Raw genomic sequence first — 24,707 nt, forward strand, 5'->3', positions numbered from 1 at the left:
AGCTGTCACTGGTCGAGAGGCGGGGTACACTCTGGACTGATTGCCAGTCAATCACAGGGCTGACACACAGAGACAGACACGCTCACATTCACACACAGGTAATTTTAGAGTCACCAATGAACCTAACGAGCATGTCTTTGGACTGTGGGAGGAAGCGAAAGTACCAGGAAAGAACCCACGCATGCACGGGGAGAACAAACTGCACACAGAAAACCCCCCTACTTTCGAACCAGTGACCACTAACCACTGTACCACCGTGCAGCCCCCAATTAAATATGAAGAAAAAAACTTTCCATGATGTCGAAGTAGAGAAGGAAAGCGGCAGGCAGGACGAAGCTCCTCTCACACCACTTCTAGTTGAAATAAAGTCCAAAAACAGCTCAAATATTAAGATATTTAAGAAAACTTTATTTGTGACTTATTAACAAAACACATTACCAGATTGATGAAATCATAAGAATCACTATTATCACCTTTTACAATGATGAGCAGGTGTACAAAAAGAAGTTATTAACAGATCTGCACTGTCACAGTCCACCGGGATGTGACTCACCGCCACACCCAGCGACTGAGGAACATTCACTATACACAAGCAGAGAATACATCAAACTATTTTTTTATACTATTTTATATATTTTGTGTGTTTTTTTTTTTACTTCCTTTTCTGTTTGTTTTTTCTCTCTACTGGGAACGGGATAGATATGGAGGGTGAGTAAATGATTTCACAATAGTGTTTGTTTGATCATCATTTCAAAGCGTAACACAACTTTAAGGACTGATTTTCTCACCTATGAAAATCAAACGGGTAGAAACAGAAAAGAAAAAAAGCATTTCATAGCATAACACAATAGCATTATGTATATCTAGAAGATTAAAGTCATTTTCAACAGGATAAAAAATGTGATTCTTTTAGGTTTTTCCACAAATTACTGTTCGCAATTGCGTATATTTATGTATGTATGTGTGGATGAGTGTGGATCTTTACGTGTGTGTGTATCGTCTTAGAGAATGTGTATCAGAGGTATATGTATTCCAATACGCATTTCCCAGTGGAAAAACATATCTATGTGTATATATAGTATCTATATAGTATCTGTTTCCTTTGCTTATAACATGCAAACAGCCACTTGGTGATCTGACAGCACAGAAGTACACCTGAAGGACGAGGGGGGCGGGAAACATGTGCATGGGAGAGACTGAGCCTGATAGCAGCACCTATATACCCCTACGGTGACTGGTAAGACGATGGTCTAACAAAAGGAACACTGAGGTGAGATTTGATGACACTTTACATCATGTTGATGCTGCTCCGATATCTACTAACCTTTCTCTACCACGCTAGACCTGCGTTTGACACTATCAGGGCCGGATGAAGCTGCGTCTTCACACACTCTACACTTATGTTGCTGCAATCTCTTAACCAATCGGCTATCGTCTGAGGGCGATACAGCCTCTGGGGGTCATCGGCAATCGGTCCATCGGTCCAAGACGTCCTTTTTCACGTGCTGGTCATCCAACTTGCAACGGGAGATGTCTACAACTGCTTGGATTGTTCTTAATACACATAAATAAAATGCTAAATCGTCGTCAGACAATAGCTTCTGAGTTCAGAGATTTCTGCCTCTTGGGCTTTTCCTCACGCCAGGCTAACTATTTCCCCCCCTTGTTCTAGTCTTTGTGCTAAGCTAAGCTAACTGGCCGCAAGCCCCAGCTATGTACACGTTCCTGCATACAACCAAAGCCTGCAGAACCTGCATTAGAGGATACTACTCGGACTATGAACGGAAACCAGAATGATTCCAACACCTAAAATCTTGTCCCTCGCCTACAGATCCTGCATGTATTTGCAGATATCTTATAAAAGAGATTAATTACACTTTAAATTTACGGTTTGACCACTACTGCACATCCCAGCAGCATTATTTCTGATGTTTATTTCTGCTGCAAATAAGCAAAAAAATAAAAGAATTATTCGGTATTGCCAGCTCTTAATATTGACTTTTGTTGATCTTCTTCTTTCACGTTACCTTTCACTCATGCACAAAAAACAGTTTCACCTCCATTAATCCCTAAGTGGGTTTCCCCCTCTTCAAAATCAACCAACCACCTCTCTCCATCGCTGCTTCGCTTATTTTCCAAGTGTTTTTTTTAGCCGGCACAAGTTGATCAGTCGTCACTAACGGCTCACGCACAGAAAAAAAAACCTAACACCTCTCCTCGTGCTAAGCAGGAACGGCTTGCCCTATTAACTCTGCACTAGTTTCTTTATCGTATACGTTGGAGCTACACAATACACTACAATGACTGCTATCCTCCGACTCTTGTCTGCATCTTCATCTTGTCTCATTATATCCACCACAGCATAATCTCCGTTTTTCGCTAAACTGTCAGACGACGTTACGATGGTAAGCGTCGAACCGATCCGTGAGATGACAGAGCTGTCAACAACGAGCAATCAGAAGGAGACGCGCCAAAGCTCAGCTGAAGTTCAACCGAACAAAAGATGTGTGTGCGTGTGTGTAGTGTAGTGTAGTGTATGTGTGTGTGTAAATATGCAAATACACAAATGTTACTGTGTTACGACGGCACAGTTCATTGAAGGAGAGTGACTTGAAAAGATGTCGTCCAACCGTGTCGACTTGAGGAAGCAGGAGTAGAGGGAGGAAACAGGCAGCGGGCAAAGCGAATCCTACAAGCACTGAAGCAGTCGAGGCAGTGGTGCAGGGCTTGAAGAACAACTACTTAACATTCAGAGACAGAAGTAGAGGGATCAGGCTTGAACAGAAATGAAGCAACAAGCAACGTTCCTGCTTCCGAGCCATATAATACACTCCCAAATTATGGACAGCACTGGCCTTCAGTCTTTCCAGAGAGGGGGGAGTGTGTATTTTTTTAGTATACTGTGTGTGTTCATGTCTGTATGTAAGAGCGCCTGTGTGTACGAGAGACTCAGTGTTTATGTCGGATAGTGTGTGTGTGTGCGTCAGACTGGGTGTGACCCCGTTGACCTGTGCCATATTCCAGGACTGGAGGCAAGGTCAGGGGCCGGTTGCATCAGCTGCACGTAGGTTCCCTTGATACTAATCCCCGTTTCACGCATTGCTAAAACACAAGCGGTAGCACCACGAAACTTAACCTTAAGTAACAACTAAATAGTTAAGCAAGCAATAAAGCAGGTGCAAATGATACAAAGTCACACAATTGCACTCACTAACAGTAAAAGCAGGATTTTTTTTCTTTTTTTTTTGTTGCACAGTGTATTTTATCCTTTTGTGTTTTCATGCCACTTTGCAACTTAAAGGAGAGCTGATTTTTTTTAAACGTCTCCGCCCATTTTCTACCAATTACTCCTGACTGACGACTATTTTCCAGTTTGTTTTATTTTGTCTTTTAATGTTTTTTCTCAAGCAGAATTTTCCCACTGGATTCCACACAATATTAAAATAAACAGGCTGAGATTAAAACGTAACCCATTATCTCTGCGATTAATTTGGTCATTATTGCGATGATGCAGGGCAAATTAATCTCAGCTCAATTAGAAAGTGATGAAATTGAACTAATTTAACCAGATGTTTGGCTCACTGTGACGGTTTTCTTACGGTGAAAAAGTCTCAGTGTTATTTTGGAGCTAACGGCTGTCTGAACAGCAGCTAAAAATACTTAACGCATCGGTCAGCAGTGATTTACACGATTGGTAGAGAATCAGCTAGCCAAAAACCAGCATCGTCCTTTAAGAGTCAAACATGGATTCTGTTTACCAATCAGAATTTTTCACCAATCTATTTATCTACAAATCCATGTGGTTTGTACCCATCAGCACGGTGATGCTATCACTGAATGGACACTTAATGTTATAACTAGCTTCAGCCGTATACTTCCCCCCTCACTACCCATGGTACAATCGAATTCAGTAACTTGCTAATTGCAAATTAACCAACAGTAATGAAGCCTCTACATTGTACACTAATCTGGGAACAACCTTGCGCATAGTTGGTGCAACCCAGTCCAGGTCCTCCGCCTCTGCGATGTGCTATGTTACACTGAAACAGAGCTCTTAATTCGAGTGTGGTCCAGCTACCTTATTCTCCTAAAGGTATTAATCTCATGGTACATATACTGTATGTCGTCACTTTTTCGTTTTTAAATATTTTTTATAAAAGACCACATTTTCTGAATTTCTACAAGGCCTCCATAATTCTGAAGAGAAAAAAGCCTCTGTTTCGTTTGTTTCGTTTGGCTTCGACTTCACCTCCAACGAGGTGAGCTAAAAAGGGGAGGGGGCTGCATAAAGACAGAGATGCCAACACGGCAGCCTCAGCTGACAATGGTCAGATACAAATAGCACACCTTTACAGGTGTTTTTGTTTTAAGTATACAAACTTGGAGGGGCAGCAAATCACAGAATGGCTAATCTAACGCAGTAAAATCCTTTGTGTTTGAATTTGGTCCAGCCTTTAGATGAAGTCTGTCTATTAAGAACATTTGTTTAGCAGAAACTTTAGACTTTTACAGGCCAAAGTTATGTGCCAAATGAGCCAAGAAGGAGTATTTGTTTTGCACGGTGTGGGGAGCCAGGCCTGGTCTAATGAGGGTTTGGCCACTGTACAATGTCTATGCAAATATAATGCAAGGAGGCTCCCCCGGTTCTACAGTATGCATTTGGCTTTTTATTCTGGCTCTGGTATTGGGATGGTGGTTTGTTGGTAGCTCTGTTTTCAAGTCACCCCTTCTCCTCTACTCTTCCCCGTCATCCTTTCCTTTATCCTTCTTGTCCTTCTTGTCCTTCTTCTTCTTTTTCTTCTTCTTGGCCTCCTCCGTCTTGCCGAAGCTTATGAAGTCTCCTTTGTCGTCCACAGGGCCGCCGTCGTGGCGGATCGAGATGATGGCCGGGGATCCCGGGATGATGAAGGCTTCAGGGGGAATCTCTCCGGGCTTCAGGGGCTGAGGAGGGCCGTAGCCTTGCTGGGCGCCGTATCTGAAGTGCCAGCTGTTGCTGTTGACTCCAGCGCCCACTGGGGGTGACAGCTCTCCACCACCCTCTCCATCTACAGGTATGATAAAAAACAAAATAAATTATATTACTTCTGCCAAATCATTGTAGGCACAACACTGCTTCATTAGAGGATTATTCAAAAATTTTGGGATGAAGGTATCTGTGCTGCAGGCCAGAGGTACATGAATACACCACTCTCATGTGTGTCTGCTAGAATATGAAGCTGCAGTTAGCAGGGTTAGCTTAGCTTAGCCTTGTTGAGACAGAAATCAGTTATAGCATGGCTCCATCCAAAGGTAGCAAAATCAACCTCGAGCAAGCTCAATAACTAACACATTACATGTTTTCGCTTGTTTGTTTTTGTATTGTAACTAAATTGGAAGAACAACAGATCACCGTTTCACAGGGGATTCTGTGTTGGACTATTTTTTGATAGCAGTCAACTAGCCAAGTAACAGACTGATCCCTAAACCTCCTGTGGTGAATGGTCATTTTTATTCTTTAGATTTTTGTACAAATACACAAAAAGGACACCACATTTTAGTTATTGAACTTTCCCAGTGAGCACCAACCAGGATTTCAACGTTGAGAGGTTGTTAACCTAAGGGTTGAAAGTCGAAGAGGAAAATAATTATTGCGACTGCATTTCTCTGAAGTAATATTCCAGCGGTGGGTGAAATACGGTCTACGCAGAGACCTCATTTCAAGGTATTTTATTTTTCATACAAAAATCATAAATACGAGGCTTTACGGGCTGTGTGATGTTAACAAGAAGGTTCAGAGACGTCGTAAAGGGAGCAGTTTGAAACATTCCCCACAGAAGATGGAAAAAGAAGACTGCACATGTGCAGCTCTGACAACAAAGGCAGAACGAGCCCTGGATGCTGACGTAGTTGATGAATAGCAGCAGCCAGCTTTTATTTACCTGTTTTTACTAATGTTATATTTTTTACCTGGTTTTATTCTTAATTCTTCTTACTCTAATCTTGTTTTTACTCAGGGTTACCTTTTTACTCTTGAGCGCTGTCGTGTCTTTATGTATCATGTTTCACAAGTCTGTTTTGGGCTGTCTGTTGTGTGTGTGTAAAAGGAGGCCGACTTACTCACTGCAAACCAAATCTACCTACGGGTACAAATAAAGTAAACTACCTAATACCTTACGGAGATATGTGTAAGTCTGGTGGCCGATGGGATGGGATGGGAAGTGCTGGCCTTAAATACAGCTCTCGAGAGTTTGATCCAACCCTGACCGTGTTTGGAATCATTTATCCGTCGGTGACTGCCATGCACTGCTCACTTATAATCATATAATGAGATGCGAAAATCGCTGTTGATAGTCGCTTTTGAACAGTTGCCATAGTGATCTCTATGTTGTTTAGTTAAAAGGATGTTTGCTCACTGGGTTCGGTGTGCTGTTGGTGACATTTTGTTCCCTTTGGACAGATACAGGCTAGCTAGCTTCCCCCTGGTTTCATTCTGTGTGTTAGGCTAAGCTAACTGGCTACACATTTCCTTAAGTGGGCGTCTCTCTTCTTATCAAACTTTGGGCTTTGGGCAAAATGTTGAGCTACACCTTTGACTCTTGATTCCACAGCAGTACATGTTACAATATTTTGATTGCTTGTCAGTGGTAGACGCAGATTAGTCAGTTCAATTCACAGAGATATTTCCCCTCTATTAGCTTTTTGCATTCTGAAATATTGATGACATGACTGTCCAGCTTGTCCCTTACTTAGACTTTTCCATGTTGTCTCGGAGACGCTCATGAAATCTGACATATAAGGACCAACAGAAATCAAGCAAAAGCGAGCAGAGCGATAGCCTGACAATGCAGCGATAGCCACGGGGAGTGGATATTTTCAGGACAGCGATTCAGCCGAGACCACAGGAGGGAACACTGGAGGGGGACTAACCTTCAAACCACGGGGATGTTTAACTTGGCAGTGGGATTTCTATTTGTATCTCTATTTGGATGATGGCAGCAGCTTAATCCTGCTCTCATGGGAGGCCAGAGACGGGGATTCAACCTCTAGTGCTCAAGCAGGGATGTGATAGAGAAAGGCAGCAAAAACAGATACTGAGAAATAAAATGTCAATATATTTTTAAAAAAATCCAGTGATAAGTGAATAAAAAACAAAGGTCAAAAGGTTAAAGATGGCAGAATGAAAAGGGAAGAGGATGCGAGAAGAGATGAGAAGGGAGAGGGAGAGAGAGAGAGAGAGAGAGAGAGAGAGAGAGAGGCAGTAAGAAAGATGGGGGTGGGCGGGTTTTGCAGACACGGTGCTCTCAGGCCCACACCAGTTCCCTCTGCACTGACCTACTTTCAGTCTGGATTTTATTTAGATCAAACACAGGCCCATGCGAAAAGATTCTGTTTGATTTTTCTTTGTAGGCTATTTATGACATTGCTGGAGCTCTGAAACGGTTTCAACCGACGTCCCAATGGGGAGTACACTATTTTGAAAATACACACTCTGCATACACACCGTGTCCCTTTTGAGTCCCTAAAACGAGCTCATCAAGCACGGGACTAAATTACACGAATGGAATATAATAAGACGAGATGAAATGGACACTATCACACTGCTCGATTGATAGCTTAGCATTGCAGCACTCCTGCACAGAGCATCCAAAGAGCAATGCATACCTTTCACAGAGGTCTGTCATATATTATTGAGCCACGACTCACTGAAAATAGATCATAAATAAGCGAACAAGACGCTGTTTTAATAAAGGACAGGTCAGATAATGTGGCTCTAAAATAGCAGCAGACGTCAGGACACAGTCCCACATAAATAATTTGGCTTGTGCTTAAAATAGAAGTGTTCATTTTTAAGTTGCATTAAATAATTAGCATGTGAAGGACCAGGATATCATAGAGACCACTTCAAGACATGACTGCAGAGCGAAAACCAGATTTAGCTCAGCTTTGGTTTTAACATTTGCGCTCCATGTGACATCATTTTTACCTATAATTTAAAAGCTAACTGACCTTTGTAAACAAGCTTGTTTAATGATTAGTCCGTGTCAGGTATCATCTTCTTATCTCGCCCTGAGTTAAGTGGAGTTATCGCTTTAATACCGTAATGCTAGTCTGTTTCTGAGGATTATGACATTTGATGGTACGGTCTGTCTGTTTGTGTTTTAATCCTGGTATTAAACCCAGGAAGAGGATCTGGTGTTTTAAATAAGTCCCATTCAGTGGCTCCCGATGGCGAGGCAGAAAGATTGCTCCTCGCGTGGAGGAGGACAAACACGCTCAGAATAAGCCGAGAAGACAGACGGTGAGTTAAAGGAGATGTGCAAAACTACGATAAGGCAGAAAGCTTATAGAGCCAATAATACAGCGCACTGCACAGCTGAACACAATGAAAGCACCTCCATTTTATATAACTGACACACCATTTCCTGTTACCTGATGCTGCTATTTAAAGCAACAGGATGTGGTGCTCTGTCAGAAGAGTTTGGGGACACTTCATCTGGACAGTCGTGTAATTATAGAAGACTAAAGATGACATTTCATCTTCACAGGTTGAAAACATAGCATCAAAACTAATGCAGGGAAGACTTTGAGTACATGCTGTATTACCTTCACCAAACACTAAAAGGACTAGGTACTGATATATTACACAGGGTGAGCTGGTTGGTGTTAAAGGAAAGCTGAAGGAAGATTCTGGCAGTATTTCACATAACTTTGCATCTCCATTGCAGAGACTCAGGATAACAAGGACTCATGAAAGCAACATACAGCTCAGGGAAAAATTAAGAGACCATTGCAAAAATATGTCTTTCTTTGGTTCTACTATTTATAGGTTTGTGTTTCTGTTAAATGAACTTTTATTGTATACAACATTTCTCCCTACTTCCAAATCAATTATTCTTATTTAGGTCTTTAATTTGCAGAAAATGAATGACGACTGGTTCAGATAACAAAAGGATGCAAAAAAAAAGACCTTGAATAATGTATAGAAAAGAAGCTCATGTTCATTTTTAAAGTGATGATCTCCAAGTTCTCTGAAAGGCAGGCGTTGTCACGGTTGTAACTCTTGATTTTCCTCGCTGACGGTCGCTTTCCATTTTAGACTGTTTGCTTCATCTGAGCGTCAAGTTTGTTTCTTTTTCTTTGGATTTTCACTTATTTGTGAAGTTGTATCTGTAGTCATCGATCTTTCTTTGTTTGTTCAGCCATAGTAGATTACTGTTTACTCGCAACACTTGCAGAGAGCGTAAAAGCAGCTGCTTAGCTCCGCCTACCCTCTCTGGCAGACCAACCACTGCTGGCTGATGGAAAACGCGTCACTAACTGGGCGCCGCTTGTGATTTTTCCCACGAGACCTTCGAGATTATATCTTTAAGATAATCAGAAGTTGCAAAAAAAGATGTGTTTCAGAGCTCGAATAATGCAAAGAAAACAAGTTAATCTTCATTTTTAAACAACAGAATACTCATGTTTAAACTTATCAATATTTGGTAGAATAACCTCGTTTTAAATTACAGCGTTCATGCATCTCTGCATGCTCTCCACCAGTCTGTCACGTTGCTGTTGGGTTGTTCGATGGCTTGTGACCATCCATCTTCCTCTTGATCACATTCAGGAGGTTTTCAATGGGGTTCAGATCTGGACTGGGCTGGCCATGACATGAAAGGAGTGATGCTGATTTAAGGAACATTTGCAGTGGTCTTTTAATTGTTTCTGGAGCTGTGTAAATGGGTTAAAGCCTTGTACAGTTTTCCAAATTAACATGCTTTCAAACCATCATTTAAAACCATTGTCATTTTGCAATGCTGGCTAATTTTAGGTTAGCGATCTACATCACAAAGCAGCTTCCAATTTTTTGTTACTTGTGTATGAAATTTGCAAAGTTAAATTGCCTTTTGAATCATAAAAGTATTCACACACAATTACACAACATTTTACCTGCAAGTTTAGAGAATCTTTGGTTTGCCAGGTTCATATATTGTTGAGAAAAGGTCACAGAGTGCACATGATGGAAAGGGTTCATCCTCTATGAATTATAAATGTGCTCTGTTATATTCAACTCATAAAGCCTGCCGGAGGTGCAAGGAAAGAAATGGGCGGTTCACTGAAGGATTCGTCCTATGTGGCAAACGGATATATAATTGAGATGTTATACAAGTTTGCAAAGTTATTTGTGAGAGATCCTGATTTTAAAGAGTATGTAGGTTCAAAAATTCACGCTTCAATGGACAGCAATACAGTTTTAGGTGTCTGTGCACTTATTGGGGCTGGAGGAGTTATAAGCCTGTGCATGACCAACTGAGTTAAAATGTCAATTGGCTGTGAAGCGTCTAATCAAGTGCATATTGTCTCTGAGTCCTGGGACATCCCAGCGCTCTCTGCACTGGCTGTGACAAATCCGACCTCTGACATCGTTAATTAGAATCCTGGCCCAGGTATTAATCTATTCCAGCGTGGGTGTATGTGAAAAATTAATTCATCCCTCGCATGTCATCTTGCAACTTGGAGGAGTCGGTCCAAGAGGAGCTTTTCCTCCACTGTGCTACTGTTTCCCTCACATGGAGGATTATTAGTAACTCTGCCATTGCTTCATATTAGCCCATATTTCACAGGAAACACGCTTCGGAGGCGGATTATGGTGTGACATCTGGTAAGCAGGTCAGCACGGCTCCTTGTAAGGAGGCTGCTGTGACACCTGCTGTAGAAATGTGGGTGTTTGGAGCCTCATTTCGTGTAACCTGATGTCCTACATTTGAAAATAGGCTGTTATTTCCTGTCTCGCTCCAGACGCTGCTCCAATCTAAAACGAATCCCTGTGGAGGTTTGTAGCACATGCACGAATCTGACAGACGTGTAGTGCATGCATAAATATACACTGTGCACATTCTGCATTCAACACGGCCACATTATTTCCTCTAAAATACTGCGTGCCATCTTTTCCCCTTTTAATACCTGCCCTTGCCGAGTCCCCTTCCCTATTTCCTTCCTTTTTTTTTCTGTTTCTAAATCTTCCATTCAGAGATGTGAGCGGTTGCCATAGAAACTGCCTTCGCCCACCCCCCCACTGACGGAGGGTGCGGCTGCTGCAGCAATCTCTCAGTTAGACAGTGTTGCCAGGCAACAGGTCACATGGCGTTCCCTAGCAACAACACTACTGCAGGAACCTGCCAATCCTCTTAACCTTTCTCTTCCTCCATCCCCCCACACCTTTCTTTTTTTTCCTGCTCCCTCCATCCCCCCCTGTACGTCTCCTTTGCTCTTCCTCTCCAAAACTGCTTTAAATGTTACCGGATCTCTCTTTTTTTTTTTAATGCTTCTCTCTCATTCCAGCCTCTCCCCCCTCTGGCATCAGACAAATGTCTCCTCATCTGCAGCATAGGTCACTTACATAAACACAGTTTTGAGGGTGCCGCATTTAGATGCATCACAGCGTATCAGACAACTTCATCATGATAACAATTCGCTGCAGACATGAAAATGTGTCACAGAAGAGGCTCCACCTCCTGATGCATTTTAAAAAGGATCAACCTGCATTGCATTGCATGTCTATGCCTTTGCACACAGCCCCTCCTAACAAATGATTTCCTAATGCAACAATGCACCCCTAATAGGTCTGCAGGATGCTGCGCAGCCTGTTTAAAGACAATATTTGAGTCTTTGCAGCTTTCCATCTGCTCTTAAAAATACACATTTTTCTGCAGCAAACTGGCACAGAGATGCTGGTACAGCCTGTACCTTCAACAATTCCCCAGCTCTCTCGTTCCACAGAGAGAAAACCTGACAGACAGTGAGACACATCCTGTCACTGCCTCGTCGAGTGATCGACGGCGATGCTTTAGCCTTCACCCTCAAGTCTCTCTACCTATGTTTTAATTCCTGCAGCCAGACACAAAATCAATACACGGGAGCTTGGCTGAAGGAACGAGCTCGCAATGTTCCAAACACTGCTTCAAAACCTTAGCTACAATAGTCAAACGGTAATAAAACATACAGCCAGTTATTGTGTGAGTAATGATCACAGGTCATTCTAGGGGCCAGTTACTTGCCAGACTTACGAATACGTCCTGCTGCTACATATTTTCAGTGTAGACACCCACTCAGGACAACTCATTTCTCATTAAAAAGCAGTTCCCTCTTTCAGAGTGTAGCTGTAACCGCTGCCAGATGCTTTTATGGGAGGATAAAGTTGTTTATCTGTGGCTCTGCACACGAGCCGCGGGCTTTTGGCACCTCAGCTAAGCTCTGTATGAACATCACGCTGGAATTCGAGATCATGTAGATATTGAAAGGACAGTTCTGTCAAAACCACAGCTTTACCATAAATCTGAGCCAAAGTTAAACACATATGAATTCAACATATTAAATATAAATTATGATGGGAAATCATTCAACATTTTGAGAGATGCACAACAGATTTGTTTCTTGTCGAGAGTTATACAGGATGATTGACACAACTCTCAAAGCTAAAGCTAGGTGATGCTCGCTAAATTTAGCATGAACTACAATAACAGATGGAAGCAGCTAGCTTGGCTCTGTCCAAAGCTAAAAACATACCCATGTGCCTTCTAGCACCTCTGAAGCTAAATGATTAACAGCATATCTTAGTTTCTTTATTCATATTATTATTTTATGTAAGTATTAAAGAAACAAGCTAAAGTTTTTGTTTATTTATGAGCTTAGTGCAAAGTGCATATAGCATAGAACAAGGCCAGCCATTCCCCCTACTTTCTGTCTTTATGCTAGGCTAAGCTAACCGGCTCTAGCTTCAGAGTCGGGATACAAACATGAGAGTCGTTTTTTCTCATCTTTCCTCTGGGAAAAAAGCAAACAAGTGGATTTCCCAAAATCTTACACTATTCCTTTAGATTATCACAACCAGTATGAATGAGAGGTTTGATTACATTAAAACTAAAAAAACCTGAATAGTAGTTTTCTAAAATGACCTTAGTGTGGGCATAATCTCTTCCCTAAGGGCTTCTGATTTTCGAGGATTATTTCTAGCATTATTTGCGTTTTGGTGGCGCGAGTACAGAGCATACATCAAACAGGCCTAAATAATATGTTTATGTCCGTCCTTTGTTTAGCTACATGCTCATTCACATAGCTAACACCGCGGGGCGGCTGTGGCTCAGTGGTGGAGTCGGTTGAGTCTCAATAGGAAGGTTGGTGGTTCCTTTTTTAGCATTTACCATATAGTTTTAAGTATGCCTTTGGATCCTTCTGTCTAATGATTAATAATGTGTAATTTCCTGGTATATTGTGATAGTTTCCACACCCTACTGTAATTACAAGCACAACAAGTGCAGCCAAAAGGACCCCAGCAAGTACCCCACCTGGCTGTGATGTTTTTGAGACAAACATGGCTGAGGTTCAAATCCCAGGTATCCATGGTGACGAGTGTGATCCTTATGTCTAGACTCATCTAAATTTGATTACCATATATATGATAATACATCCTTTTACATGCTTTCAACTAATAGCCTGTAGCTACCAGCACATGTGACTGACACATCCTCTACTTCTGATTCATTCTGAAGCAAGATCAATGCATCCTGCTCATTTTATTCCATTCAATACATGTAAAAGTAAAACGGTAAAATCATTTACCCCTAACTTCTATTTATGCCGTCACCCCCTCTCGAAGAAGATGACTCTCAGCGTGATGTTTCACTCTGTACTGAGTGGTAGTCCTGTACTCACCAGCAGCGCTGGACACAGTGGGCCAGTTCTGGACCAGCATCCCCTGAGCTCCCTGCATCACAGAGGACTCCTCCATGTGGACCGAGCTGAAGGCAGAACATTGAGCACAGTCAGTGACACATATAGACACATATGTTTGTTTTCCTTGAACCTCAGCTGAAATGGTACATACAGAACATACTTTTAGTGTCAACATAACAAGCAGTATCACAGTGGCTTCATTGTTTCAGGCCTGGACTGAATAGTTGCTTAGTTGGGGGGCACATAGTTTTGGACTACTGTAACTCATTCCAGTTGTTCTGTTTCCCCTAGCAAACACTGTCTTCTCTCAGTATTACCCCTCTCCTCGTGTAGAACGCTCTGCCTGAAAACTATTTGACAAATGACCTGAAAACAAGGGAGATAGCGTGGTTTTTAATTTACAACTGCATGGAAGTTAGAAAGAATACAAGTACGCAAATAGACAGGAGTTACTTGTTAATATTGACAGGCTTGTGCTCTTTAAATATTCACGGTTGAAACCAAATGTGCTGCTCATTACCAGATAGTTGATGTCTACGGTTAAGTGCACTCATGTGGCGTCCCTACGTAAGTGGACGGCTGATTTTATGGCTCAAAATTGTTGCTTTCTGGTTGCTGATCTAAGCGAATATAATGAACTTCCTGTGTTAACCAGTCGCTGTAAAGTGACAGGGTCAACATACAGTATGTTGAGGTTGTTCAGAGTTTTGTGTCTCTCCTTTATATATATTTTTTCTTTATCTTAAGGATTTAAACCTTCGCTTGTACTTTCTTGCTTTTCCTTGCAGCTGCTTCACAGTGAAAGCTTTGTAGTACACTCATTTGAAGGCCTTTGAGTAGCTCCCAATCCATTTTAAAGCATTTTTATGTACATTTTTGTCACCGGATCAGATGGCAGGGAGGAAGTGGGTGAAGGAAGAAGCAGCCAAGTAATTATATAAGCAACTTGTGTTCCTGGTTTGTGTTGTGCCCCCATTACAGGTTAGATTACAGTAGCATAAACCAAGGTATGCTGCAGGACTAGTATCTATCCTTTGTACAAAGCCCTCGTTAGTGTTGTATATTCTATGTGTGTTTCATATGACCTCTATAGTGTTTACCAACAGTCAACACACTTCAGATGACACTTATTTACATATTCAGCCAGCATGCTTAACCCATTTACTGTCATTAAGTATTTTCAGCTGATCTGGTTACAGAGTTATATTTTAATAATGCGTGTAAAATGTAGGACACTCACAACACTCCAAATGGAAAACATAAAAAATTCACGCTACAAGTACAACATCGACTCTCTGGATGGCACCAAAGTGGAGTTCTTGAAGTTTCATGAACCGCACATAACCCCCCGGTGAAACCACAATTTGTCCTTCTTACTGCTCTGTTTAAAAACAAATGGGAGGGAACGTCTTTTTAGTGAACTTTAGAGGTGAGGGAACGCATGTTTCATTCAGTGTGGATAGAACGAGGCTGGCTGTTTACCCCCTTTCCAGTCTGCAAGCTTGAATAATTGCCGGGGTGTTAGAACTTCTGCCCCTTTCCCACCAAAATTAGCGCGTTGATGCAGGTTTTTCAGACCTGGGAAGACCCGCTAATAAATGCTGATTGTCTCTTTTCCCATTGCCAGTGGAGTATACTCCTTTCGGCCTCTTTTCTGCTGCATCACCGCCTGACGTCACAAACGTGCCGGAAACAGGGTTAGTAAACAATAGTACGCACAAAGAACTTGCATTATACTCTTTGGTAAGCAGCATGGAGGCCAGTGAAGAGGTGACAGTGGTTAGGTCTTTATTGTATCTATTACTCATTCAGTCTGTTTATTAAACTCGGCGCTGACACATTTGGAAAGATGTTAGAACGCTGCTCGGATGGAGACAGGCGGACTTTGTGGCTGTGCACGTCATAGCATCGCGCCAGAAAGGGGGCGGAGATTAATGTGTCGGCCCGGGTTTTCTGATCCCATTAATACCGATCGGAGCCGAGGCGATAATTACCCGGGTCTACTGCAGAGTCATTTGACCTGCGTCTGAATGCCGATTGTAGCCTTCTCCAGTAAGCAGAGGGCTTAAGTGATAATCTCGAAGATTTTACAACCGGAGCCAACATGTCTGTGAAGGTTCTCAGTCACCCAGGCTTAATCCAAAAGGCAACTGGACCTGGTTGAAGTTTTTTTAATCATCCTGTTATGCGTCACTCTTCCGGTTTTGCACCGCTCGCGTTATGTAAACGCACTCCGCCTACTCCTTTGCGGTGAATGTTCCGGACTGTTACCTGCTGCGCTCACACATCGGCTCACCCCGACCTCTTGCAGACATTTTACTCGGAGGCTGGCAGGAGAAAATGTCTTCATAGAGTCGGGGTGAAGAATTTAAACGTTTGCATTCACACATGCATCCCACTCAGACAGTGTCTGGAAATTTCCAGGAGTGCAAGTGTGAAAGGTGCGATACAAAGCCAAGTGCTTGTATGCATTTTTCATCCTAGGGTTGGATATTTCCTCCCATACATTCATAATGTATAGCTTACCATATAGGAGGACCTACCCTGACTGGAGCCTCTGCAATGCAGCACATCCAGCATCTATCTCAAGGTGTATGTTGAATAGGGATTTGTCATGAGTGTAAAATGCAGCATGTGTAATCAGATCAGGGTTTTATAGCTTCTACACAAGCAGAGGTGCTGGTTTAATGTGTGAGACACGCATAGATGGGACCAGAGTTTTCTACACTGACTGGCTACACCCGGAATGTGGGTCAGTACTGTTGGTACTCCAGTACTGTGTGCAGTGCGATACGTTACAGCCTGCGTGTGTTGGGGCTAAGAGTTAATACGAGCCTGTGAAGTGTGTCCGTGTGTGTTACAGGCTCTGCCATTCCAGAGACGGCAGCGGCAAATTGCGACGATGATTTCTGTTAATCCATGTCATGTTACAGCGACTTGATGACATGATGCACATGATGATACCCTCCACACCAAAGAAATTAACACTAATATCCAATTAAATCAAACGTAGACGGAGCAGAAGACTGCACGAGTGAGCAGAAAGCATTGTTAGCATGAAATTATGGAGATTCAGTGCAAAAACACGTGGAGGTAAAAACTCATTAGTCTCCCAATGTTCCAGCTGTCCTTCTTTCAAATTAGCAAAACACTTCATTACGGATCTTTAATCCGAGTTTTGTGAACAGATCATTAAGAAATTAAAAGTGACAGATGTAGACGCAACAAACTGCTTCACCCAGTTGTTTTCCTCCTAATTTCACTTTTCCCTGATTTGCCGTAATGAGGAATCTTACACGTGTAGCACTTCATTAATCTGACAAAGATGGGAATACTCAAATATTTTACTCTGTTTTGCAAAATTTTAATTTATACCCCAGATACACTTTTAACCCAAATCTTAGAAACCTGCTCATTATTGTCGGGAGATGCCAATCATGAACCAATTTACAAATGCTTCTTAATTAATGCTGTGTAATTATTGGCGTATTGTGTTACATAGCATACTAATACCCCTTTCCCACCAAAATTAGGGTGTTGACGCAGGTTTTTCAGAACCGGGAAGAACCGCTTAGATGCCAATTGTCTCTTTTCCCATCGCCAGTGAAGTATATTGCTTTCAGTCTCTTTTCTGCTGCGTCACCGTCTGACGTCACAAATGGGCCTGAAACACGGTTAGTAAACAGTGAAGATGTTACGTTGGTTAGGTCTTTATCTATTACTCGTTCAGTCTATTTATCAAACTCTGCTCCGACAAATTTGGAATGATGTCCGAGCACGGAGACGGGCAGAATTTGTAGCTGAGATGACAAGGAGTTGCAGAAGTTACCGACGGAGCATAACATCGCGCTGGAAAGGTGGCGGAGATTAGCGTGTCAACTCGGGTTTTGTGTTCCCATCAATGCCGATCGGAGCCGAGGCGATAATTACCCGGGTCTACTGCAGAGTCATTTGACCCGGGTCTGAATGCCAATTGTAGCCACTAAGCAAAAAAGCGTGTTAGCGGGTGGATTTTTTGACCAGTGGGAAAGCAGCTTTAGTGTATCTTTATATCAATCTTTAATTGGGATTTGGTTCAGCCTTATGACGCCATATCTGAGCTCACACAGTGAATTAACAAGTGACCAAAATGTCCTCTCCTGCCTGCGATCACAAGTCTTCATCTCGTCCGCAGACACAAACATACTAATACACACAGAAGCGCACACACACGTGTGCGTGCTGTGCAGTCGTATGTGCAGACGCTGATGCATGTGTGCATCTGATAATCTGAGAAAGGTCATAGTCAGCTCATTTGTCCTTCACGCTTCCTGCTTAAAGACTGTAACTGGGGGAAGCGACGCTCAGAATGTAGATGACCTATATACTATTACACTGCAGAGGAGGAGTGCTGTGCTCACACTGATGGGAGCTGCACAAGGCTTTTCCCCAAAGGAAGAGGACGGGGGGGTTGGGGTTCAAACAGATGCTGAGGGGCCACTAATGGTCGTCTCTGATAACGGCACATTATGATTTTGCAGTGATATGTTGGAGTGTCTTTTTTTTAAAATGTGGTGCAGGTATCTGAGGGAAGTCTTAGAGAAACATTGCAGCTTGTTTAAGAGCAGTAAGAGGGGTCATTGTTGTGATATTCAGACAGGGTTATGACAGTGTGAGCAGGACGAACAGGTGAAACATTTTCCAGATAAATCAAAAGTTGCACAAGAGTTAAAGATGGAAAGTGCTTACCTCTGCATCCCTGCCCTCAAAGATGCAGAATATCGCCAGTCAGCATTCGGGGCTTTCGGCTGAGCGAGCAAGAGGTAAAGAGAGAGAGAGAGAGAGAGTTTAGTTTGATCTCATACTGTGCAGATCCAGGCTGGGCCATGGTCTCATCAATTAATCATGACACACATCCCGGCACTGGACGTGATAGGAACACTGCAATCGTCCCCCCCTTCCTCATTGCGAGCACACACACATTCATACATATTGATATCCACTCACAGTCACAGAATGACTTTAAAAAGGGCACTAACTGAGCACCATATTGATGAGTTTTTGGACACTCTCTCGGTGCACGGCTCTATAAATGTGAGAGCTGGGAGAGTGATGCCCTTTCCCTGAGTGCTGGCCTGTTTGTATAGAGCCGACGTGTGTGCATGTTTGTGTAACTCTGTCTGCTCCTGATGAACCTGGGCTGAGTGCTGGAAACTCCCAGCAGACTTCTGGTAAATTACCGCCTCTCAATAGCCAATGAGAAAGAACTCCCCGAGACAACCGCATCATAGTCACAACGGTGCAAGATTTAGCGTCTGATAAAGCTAAAACATTTAATATCGGCCCCTCATTAAACACTGTCAACATTACAGTGTGGTTTGCCGGCCATTAATTATGCCGGACTCTTTCACAATCATCTTCCTCTTGAGTAGGTAATTTGCGCATGCACTGTATGAAAGGCACATTTGTATCACAGCTCGGGCTAAAATCTGTCAGCATCATGCACAGGGTTAACCTTGAACCTCCAAGCCCTGAACAACGGGAGCCGTTCCGAACCTGCTCAGTAGGAGTAGGAGCGTTCCCGATATAAAGATGGCACATAATGTTCCTCCGTTCGATTCAGAGGGGAGTATATCTGCTGGTGGACCCAGCCTCTTTGAGTAAATCTAATTTGCTGGGCTGAGGGACAGAGGCTGGAGGTTAATTTAATCTACGAGGATACACTTGTCTTGGTACTGGATGAGATTTTATTTAAGTAATGTACCAGTGACTGGCGGCTGATAATGAAGATGATGCATCCGGAGATAACCTCTAAACTGTGCGGAGCTTTGACTCGACAATCTGACGCTGAAAACAATATTGTTCCAATCATTGAACGAGCGAGGAATAAAAGCAGGATGCTTATCAGGAAATCTCTGCTGGAGTCAAACCCAGACTCTGCAGCTGGCAGACATGAAGAGTTGAACATGCAAGGGCTACACAAACGGTGCATGCATGGATAGAAAAGCTTGCAAGCAGGCCTTTTAATTGGGACTATGATAATAAGGCAGCAAACAGCAACAGCACTGTGTTTGGATAAGTTCAAAACATTATATCATGAAGTATAATGCACTTGTAATGAATCCATTTAGACTAAGACACCATGACCTTTAAGACCCGAGTCGGAGACAACAACTAGTCCTGCAGGGCCTTTGATCAAGTCAGTTAACCCCCCCAGTGCTACACTGTAACAGTTTTACTCACACACACACATCCACCCACGCACAAGTCAAACCCACTTGCACAGAGAATGAGCAAGTAGCGAAGACTACATGACCTGTTCTTAATGTAGATGTGATGACAACCCTCAAACAGACACACAAATCTCTGAATCATCAGAAATAACACAGGAGCCTGAAAAGCATCAGACCTGACACTAATGCAGTGTGAGTGCTGAGCTGGGCCGGGCTCAGCGACTGCACGGTGCAAGTGGGAACTGAACAAAGAGAGACGAGGCCTGTGAGGATTCGATGCAGAGCAGGAGGGGATCAAACTCGGCGTGCAGGAATATCATCAGCCTGCGGCAACAACTTAACGCCGACAAAAACCATGACAACAGTGCAAACTGTGGCAATAACCTTAACGAGTCATGTTGAGGCCTGACTTTTTATCTTCTTAAATCCTCTTACTTTGTTAAGAAGTGAATAAAATGTCATTAAAAAACCCACAACATGATGATTCATGACCTTCCAGTAATGTGTAGAAAGGCAAACATGAAAAATTAATGACACACCTCTGGGCAGAGTTGCAGCGAGGCATCAGGCATACTCAGTCTGCGTACAAATCCGCTTCCGCTGGTGAAGAAGCGGTCGGCACCGCTGCCCCAGGTGCCGCTGATGGGACGTCCTGTGTTGTAGAACATGAACGTGTCACTGCCAGAGGTGGCCGTCAGGCAGGTCTTGTAGCAGTAAGTCTTTGTTAGGGACCCGTTCCCGCGCACTTCGATGTAGTGCGGCTCCACTTTAAGGTCCCTCCGGAGCACCACATTGTTATTAGGTTGTCCCCCGGCTCCAGCACCAGCTGGCCCGCCAGCACTTACGCTGCTGCTCCCGCCATCTGGAGGCGGCTTCTGTGAGCCACAACAAGGGGAGCAGGACCCAGGCTGGGTGCAGTAGGCGTGACAGCGGACAATGGCCAGCACCACCACAGTGACCAGGAAAACGAAGGTGGTGGCACTCAAAGCCACGATTAAGTAGAGGGTCACGTTGGAGAAGAGCAGCGTGCTGTGAGGTCGGATGATCCTCTTGGGGTCAGGAGCCACCTTGGGTGGCACCTCCATGACAGCCACGTTGATGGTGGCGGTGGAGGAGAGGGCAGGCTGCCCATGGTCCTTCACTAGAACAGTCAGCGCGAAGGAGGTGGAGTTGTCCTCCATGATCCTCCGAGTGGTCCTGATCTCACCGGTGTGTTCGTGCACCTTGAACAAGTCCAGGTCAGTGGCCGTCTCCAGCACATAAACCAGCCAGGCATTCGGACCTGCATCTGCATCGTACGCCACCACTTTGGTCACCAAGGCACCGGGCTCTGTGTTCTTTTGTACCGTTTCCAAAGAGCGAGTGCCATTGCCGGGAGGATTTACGATCAATGGTGCGTGGTCATTCTGATCCATTATGTAGATGTAGACAGTGGCGACTCGGCTGAGGGGAGGAATGCCCCCATCTTGGGCTTTGACCTGGAAGTGAAACTCTCTCAGTGATTCATAGTCAAAGGCTCGCAGGGCGTAAGCCTCGCCTGTATCGGCCTTCACAGACACATACGAGGTGACAGGGATGCCATGGTTGTTGTCATTGAGCACTGTGTAGGTGATGCGTGCATTCTCTTTAATGTCTGAATCTTGAGCTTTCACAGTACACAAAGAGGCCCCGGGGGCATTGTTCTCAGTCACGTAGACAGTGTATGAAGTCTGCTCAAACCTCGGTGGGTTGTCGTTAACATCGGCCACATCCACCTGTATGGTCTTCTGGGAGGAAAGGGGAGGGTTCCCTCCATCCGTGGCACTCAGAGTGACATTGTAGGCATCGGTGGTCTCGCGGTCCAGGAAGGCTGAGGTAACCAAAGTGTAGTAATTTCTGAATGACTTGATCTTGAAAGGAAGGCCTGCTGGGATCTCCAAGCTCACCTGCTTGTTAGCGCCGGAGTCTCGATCAGTAACGCTAATGAGGGCCACGACTGTGTCGGCACGGGCGTCCTCCCTCACGGGGCTCGACAGAGATGACAGCACTATCTGAGGGACATTGTCATTTACATCCACCACCTCCACCACTACCTTACAGTGTGCTGCCACCGCCCCAGGGCCCTTGTCCATGACCTGGATGTACATCTCATAGGAGTTGGTCTCTTCATAGTCAACATTGCTCCTCACTCTGATCTCTCCTGTGTTAGTGTCCATGCTGAACATCTGCCTCACTCTCTCTGGAGTGTAGCTGCTGAAAGAGTAATACACCTCCCCATTTGTGCCCTCATCCAGATCAGTAGCATTCAATTTAATTACCAGAGTGTTTTTGGGCGAATTCTCCAGCAGTTTCACCTTGTACACCGAGCTGTCGAACATGGGGATATTGTCATTTGCGTCCAGGACCCGGACATTGATTCTGGCCGTGCCTGTTTTCTCTGGCGTCCCACCATCCACGGCACTCAGAAATAATTGGTGGTAAGGCGTCTGTTCTCGATCAATGGGCTTTTTGAGCACAAGCTCGATGTGCTTTGTGTTGAGGGAGGGCTTGTTGGATACCAGCGCGAAATGGTCGTTTGTGCTGAGCTGATACATGCGGACAGAATTGGACCCAATGTCTGGATCTTGAGCGTTTTCAATGGGGTAACGAGACCCAGGCAAAGCAGATTCTGTGATTTCCAGTTGATACTCGTCTCTGGGGAACTGCGGCGCATTATCATTGGCGTCCACAATCTCCACCTCGACATGGTGCACCTCAGTGGGGTTTTCGACCAGCACCTCCAGATTAATGAGGCAGGTGTTGGATAAATCACACAGTGCCTCCCTGTCGATCCTCTCATTGACGAGTAATTTCCCATTTTTGGGGTTGACAATCACGTAGCGCTTGCCGCTGTTGGAGGTTACCTTAATTTTTCGGGTGGCGAGCTTTCGAATATCCAGCCCCAAGTCATGCGCCAGATCACCGACCAGTGCCCCATTTTCGAGTTCTTCAGAAATAGAATATCGCAACTGTCCAAAAGAAAGGCCACAAAATAAGGAAAATATCACAAAATAAAAAGGCACATTATTCCCTATCCGGTTGCATATCCCCGCCAAAGCCATTGCAAGCTCATAGGATCCGCAGACGGATTAAACGCAGCCTTCCGCCTTTTTAGCTTGCAGTATCTTGCATCCCAGCACCTCATTAAGGTGGGCTAATTGGTCTTCCGGTAATGAAACAGAAGCGGCTCATCCATTGTGTTACCCGGTTAAGGTGAATCCTTTCCAGCGCACCCATATTTCCTTTGTCCGTGATGCGCTTTTTTGTCTCCAATGCGCGCTGCTGACGGGTGTGTTTCCCTGCCGCTGGAGCTGTGAGATCCGTCAAGACTGCTGAAAATCGGCCCTAGATAACCGGAAAAGGAGTGTGTTCCTTTCAAAATAAAATGATTTATGCTGTCATTTTTCATCTCTCCAGCAAACATACGTTAAATCTCTTGCAGGAAAGAAAAGGAAAAAGGTGTTCAGTTGCACCGCCAGCGTTTTTAGTTGAATTCCGAAATAAAGAGGTGTAAGGTTTAGCTTGTCAGGGCTTTTAACTCTCCCTGTCCCATATTTCTTTTAAGATCTTTACTCTTTTGTAATAATGCAAAAATAAAAAAGCAAAAAAAGCGTACTTTTGTCGTGAAAATCGTGCTTTTAGTTAGGTTAATACTGCCACTGATTTGTGCTGTGTGTATGCATTTGTTCATTACAATTATAATAGTGTAGTATTCATTTTTTATTAACAGAGGATTTATTTTGAAAACGTAACCGGAAGTTGTGTAATAGAACATAGCTGGCTTGACCTTGGGAGGACAGTATCCCACCCTAGCGCGCACTCAGACTCCAGCTCTCTTCTCATCACTGTGGCGCAGCTCCCCTCCTCCTCCTCCTCCTCTCTCCCCACCCATTTCTCTCCTCTCATCCCTCCATGGCGATGTCGGTGTCAGGTCTAGGAGCTAATAAACGACCAACACATGAATGCAACCCCACAATAAAAAAGGGCACACAGCCTAACTAGAATTATATGTTAGGCTAATCCGCGACACCAGTCATTCATTCCGTATCGGCACCACCGTGCAGCACGTGGCAGAGAAATCTATGGTGGAGATATTGAAATAGAAAAAATAAGAACATGTGGCTAAAATATTAAATGCACCGGTGTTAAATTCGTCTGGGTCACTGTTGCTCTTAAAGGCAAGGTCACAGCGCATCTGCACAATATCCAGCATCACCACTCCCCCCCGAAATGGCAGACAAACGCGTAAAAAAAAAAAAAACGCTGCCACATACACAGGCACATGTTTGGGGACTGTCTCTCTTTGTCTGGACTGGAATCGTAAGGATGGATAATTCGCCGGTAGCGATTCTGCGGCGCAGCCCACCGCATGGCGAGGCGCAGCAGTATGAAAGCATCGCACTGACAATCACAAGCTTCCCTCCACATGGATCACTGTCAGTGGTAGACCCCAGACTGTCAGGTCACATAATCGTATTTAAGATGCCCGTGGTGGACCCCACAAAGCAGGAGTCTAGTGTTTCTCTCTATAGGCTATAGCAGCCCATATAACCCGAGGAGGAAACACGATATAGGGTTATATACGGGCTGAAGGCGTGCCAAATACAGCTTAATATAAAATGAAATAAATATACGAGACGCAGGCGTGTTTGCCTTTGTGTTATAATATCCAGCCTACAACCCAAGTGTGTTCTGCTTTTAATGTTCATTCTCACGTTCCCACTTCTCAAAGGATGCAACAATTAGCCCCTTCCAGATTATTGTGTTCAATTAATTTCTAGG

The 24,707-nt window shown here is 43.9% G+C and overlaps 1 protein-coding gene across 1 annotated transcript; it reads right to left on the reverse strand.

The window, feature by feature from the left end:
* Positions 1-387: 387 nt before the first annotated feature.
* LOC138595983 (protocadherin alpha-C2-like) lies at positions 388-23,202 on the reverse strand. The gene is made up of 4 exons (XM_069667539.1): positions 20,447-23,202; positions 18,424-18,482; positions 13,675-13,760; positions 388-5,045 (listed from the first exon to the last, which is right to left on the reverse strand). Exons 1-4 carry the CDS (start codon positions 22,985-22,987, stop codon positions 4,735-4,737), a joined length of 2,997 nt encoding a protein of 998 aa, XP_069523640.1. The 5' UTR covers positions 22,988-23,202; the 3' UTR covers positions 388-4,734.
* Between the last annotated feature and the right edge of the window lie 1,505 nt (positions 23,203-24,707).

The sequence above is a fragment of the Semicossyphus pulcher genome, unplaced genomic scaffold, assembly GCF_022749685.1.
Source record: "Semicossyphus pulcher isolate SPU_LCO1_2020_fin unplaced genomic scaffold, fSemPul1.0.p SCAF_10, whole genome shotgun sequence".
Taxonomy (NCBI): domain Eukaryota; kingdom Metazoa; phylum Chordata; class Actinopteri; order Labriformes; family Labridae; genus Semicossyphus; species Semicossyphus pulcher.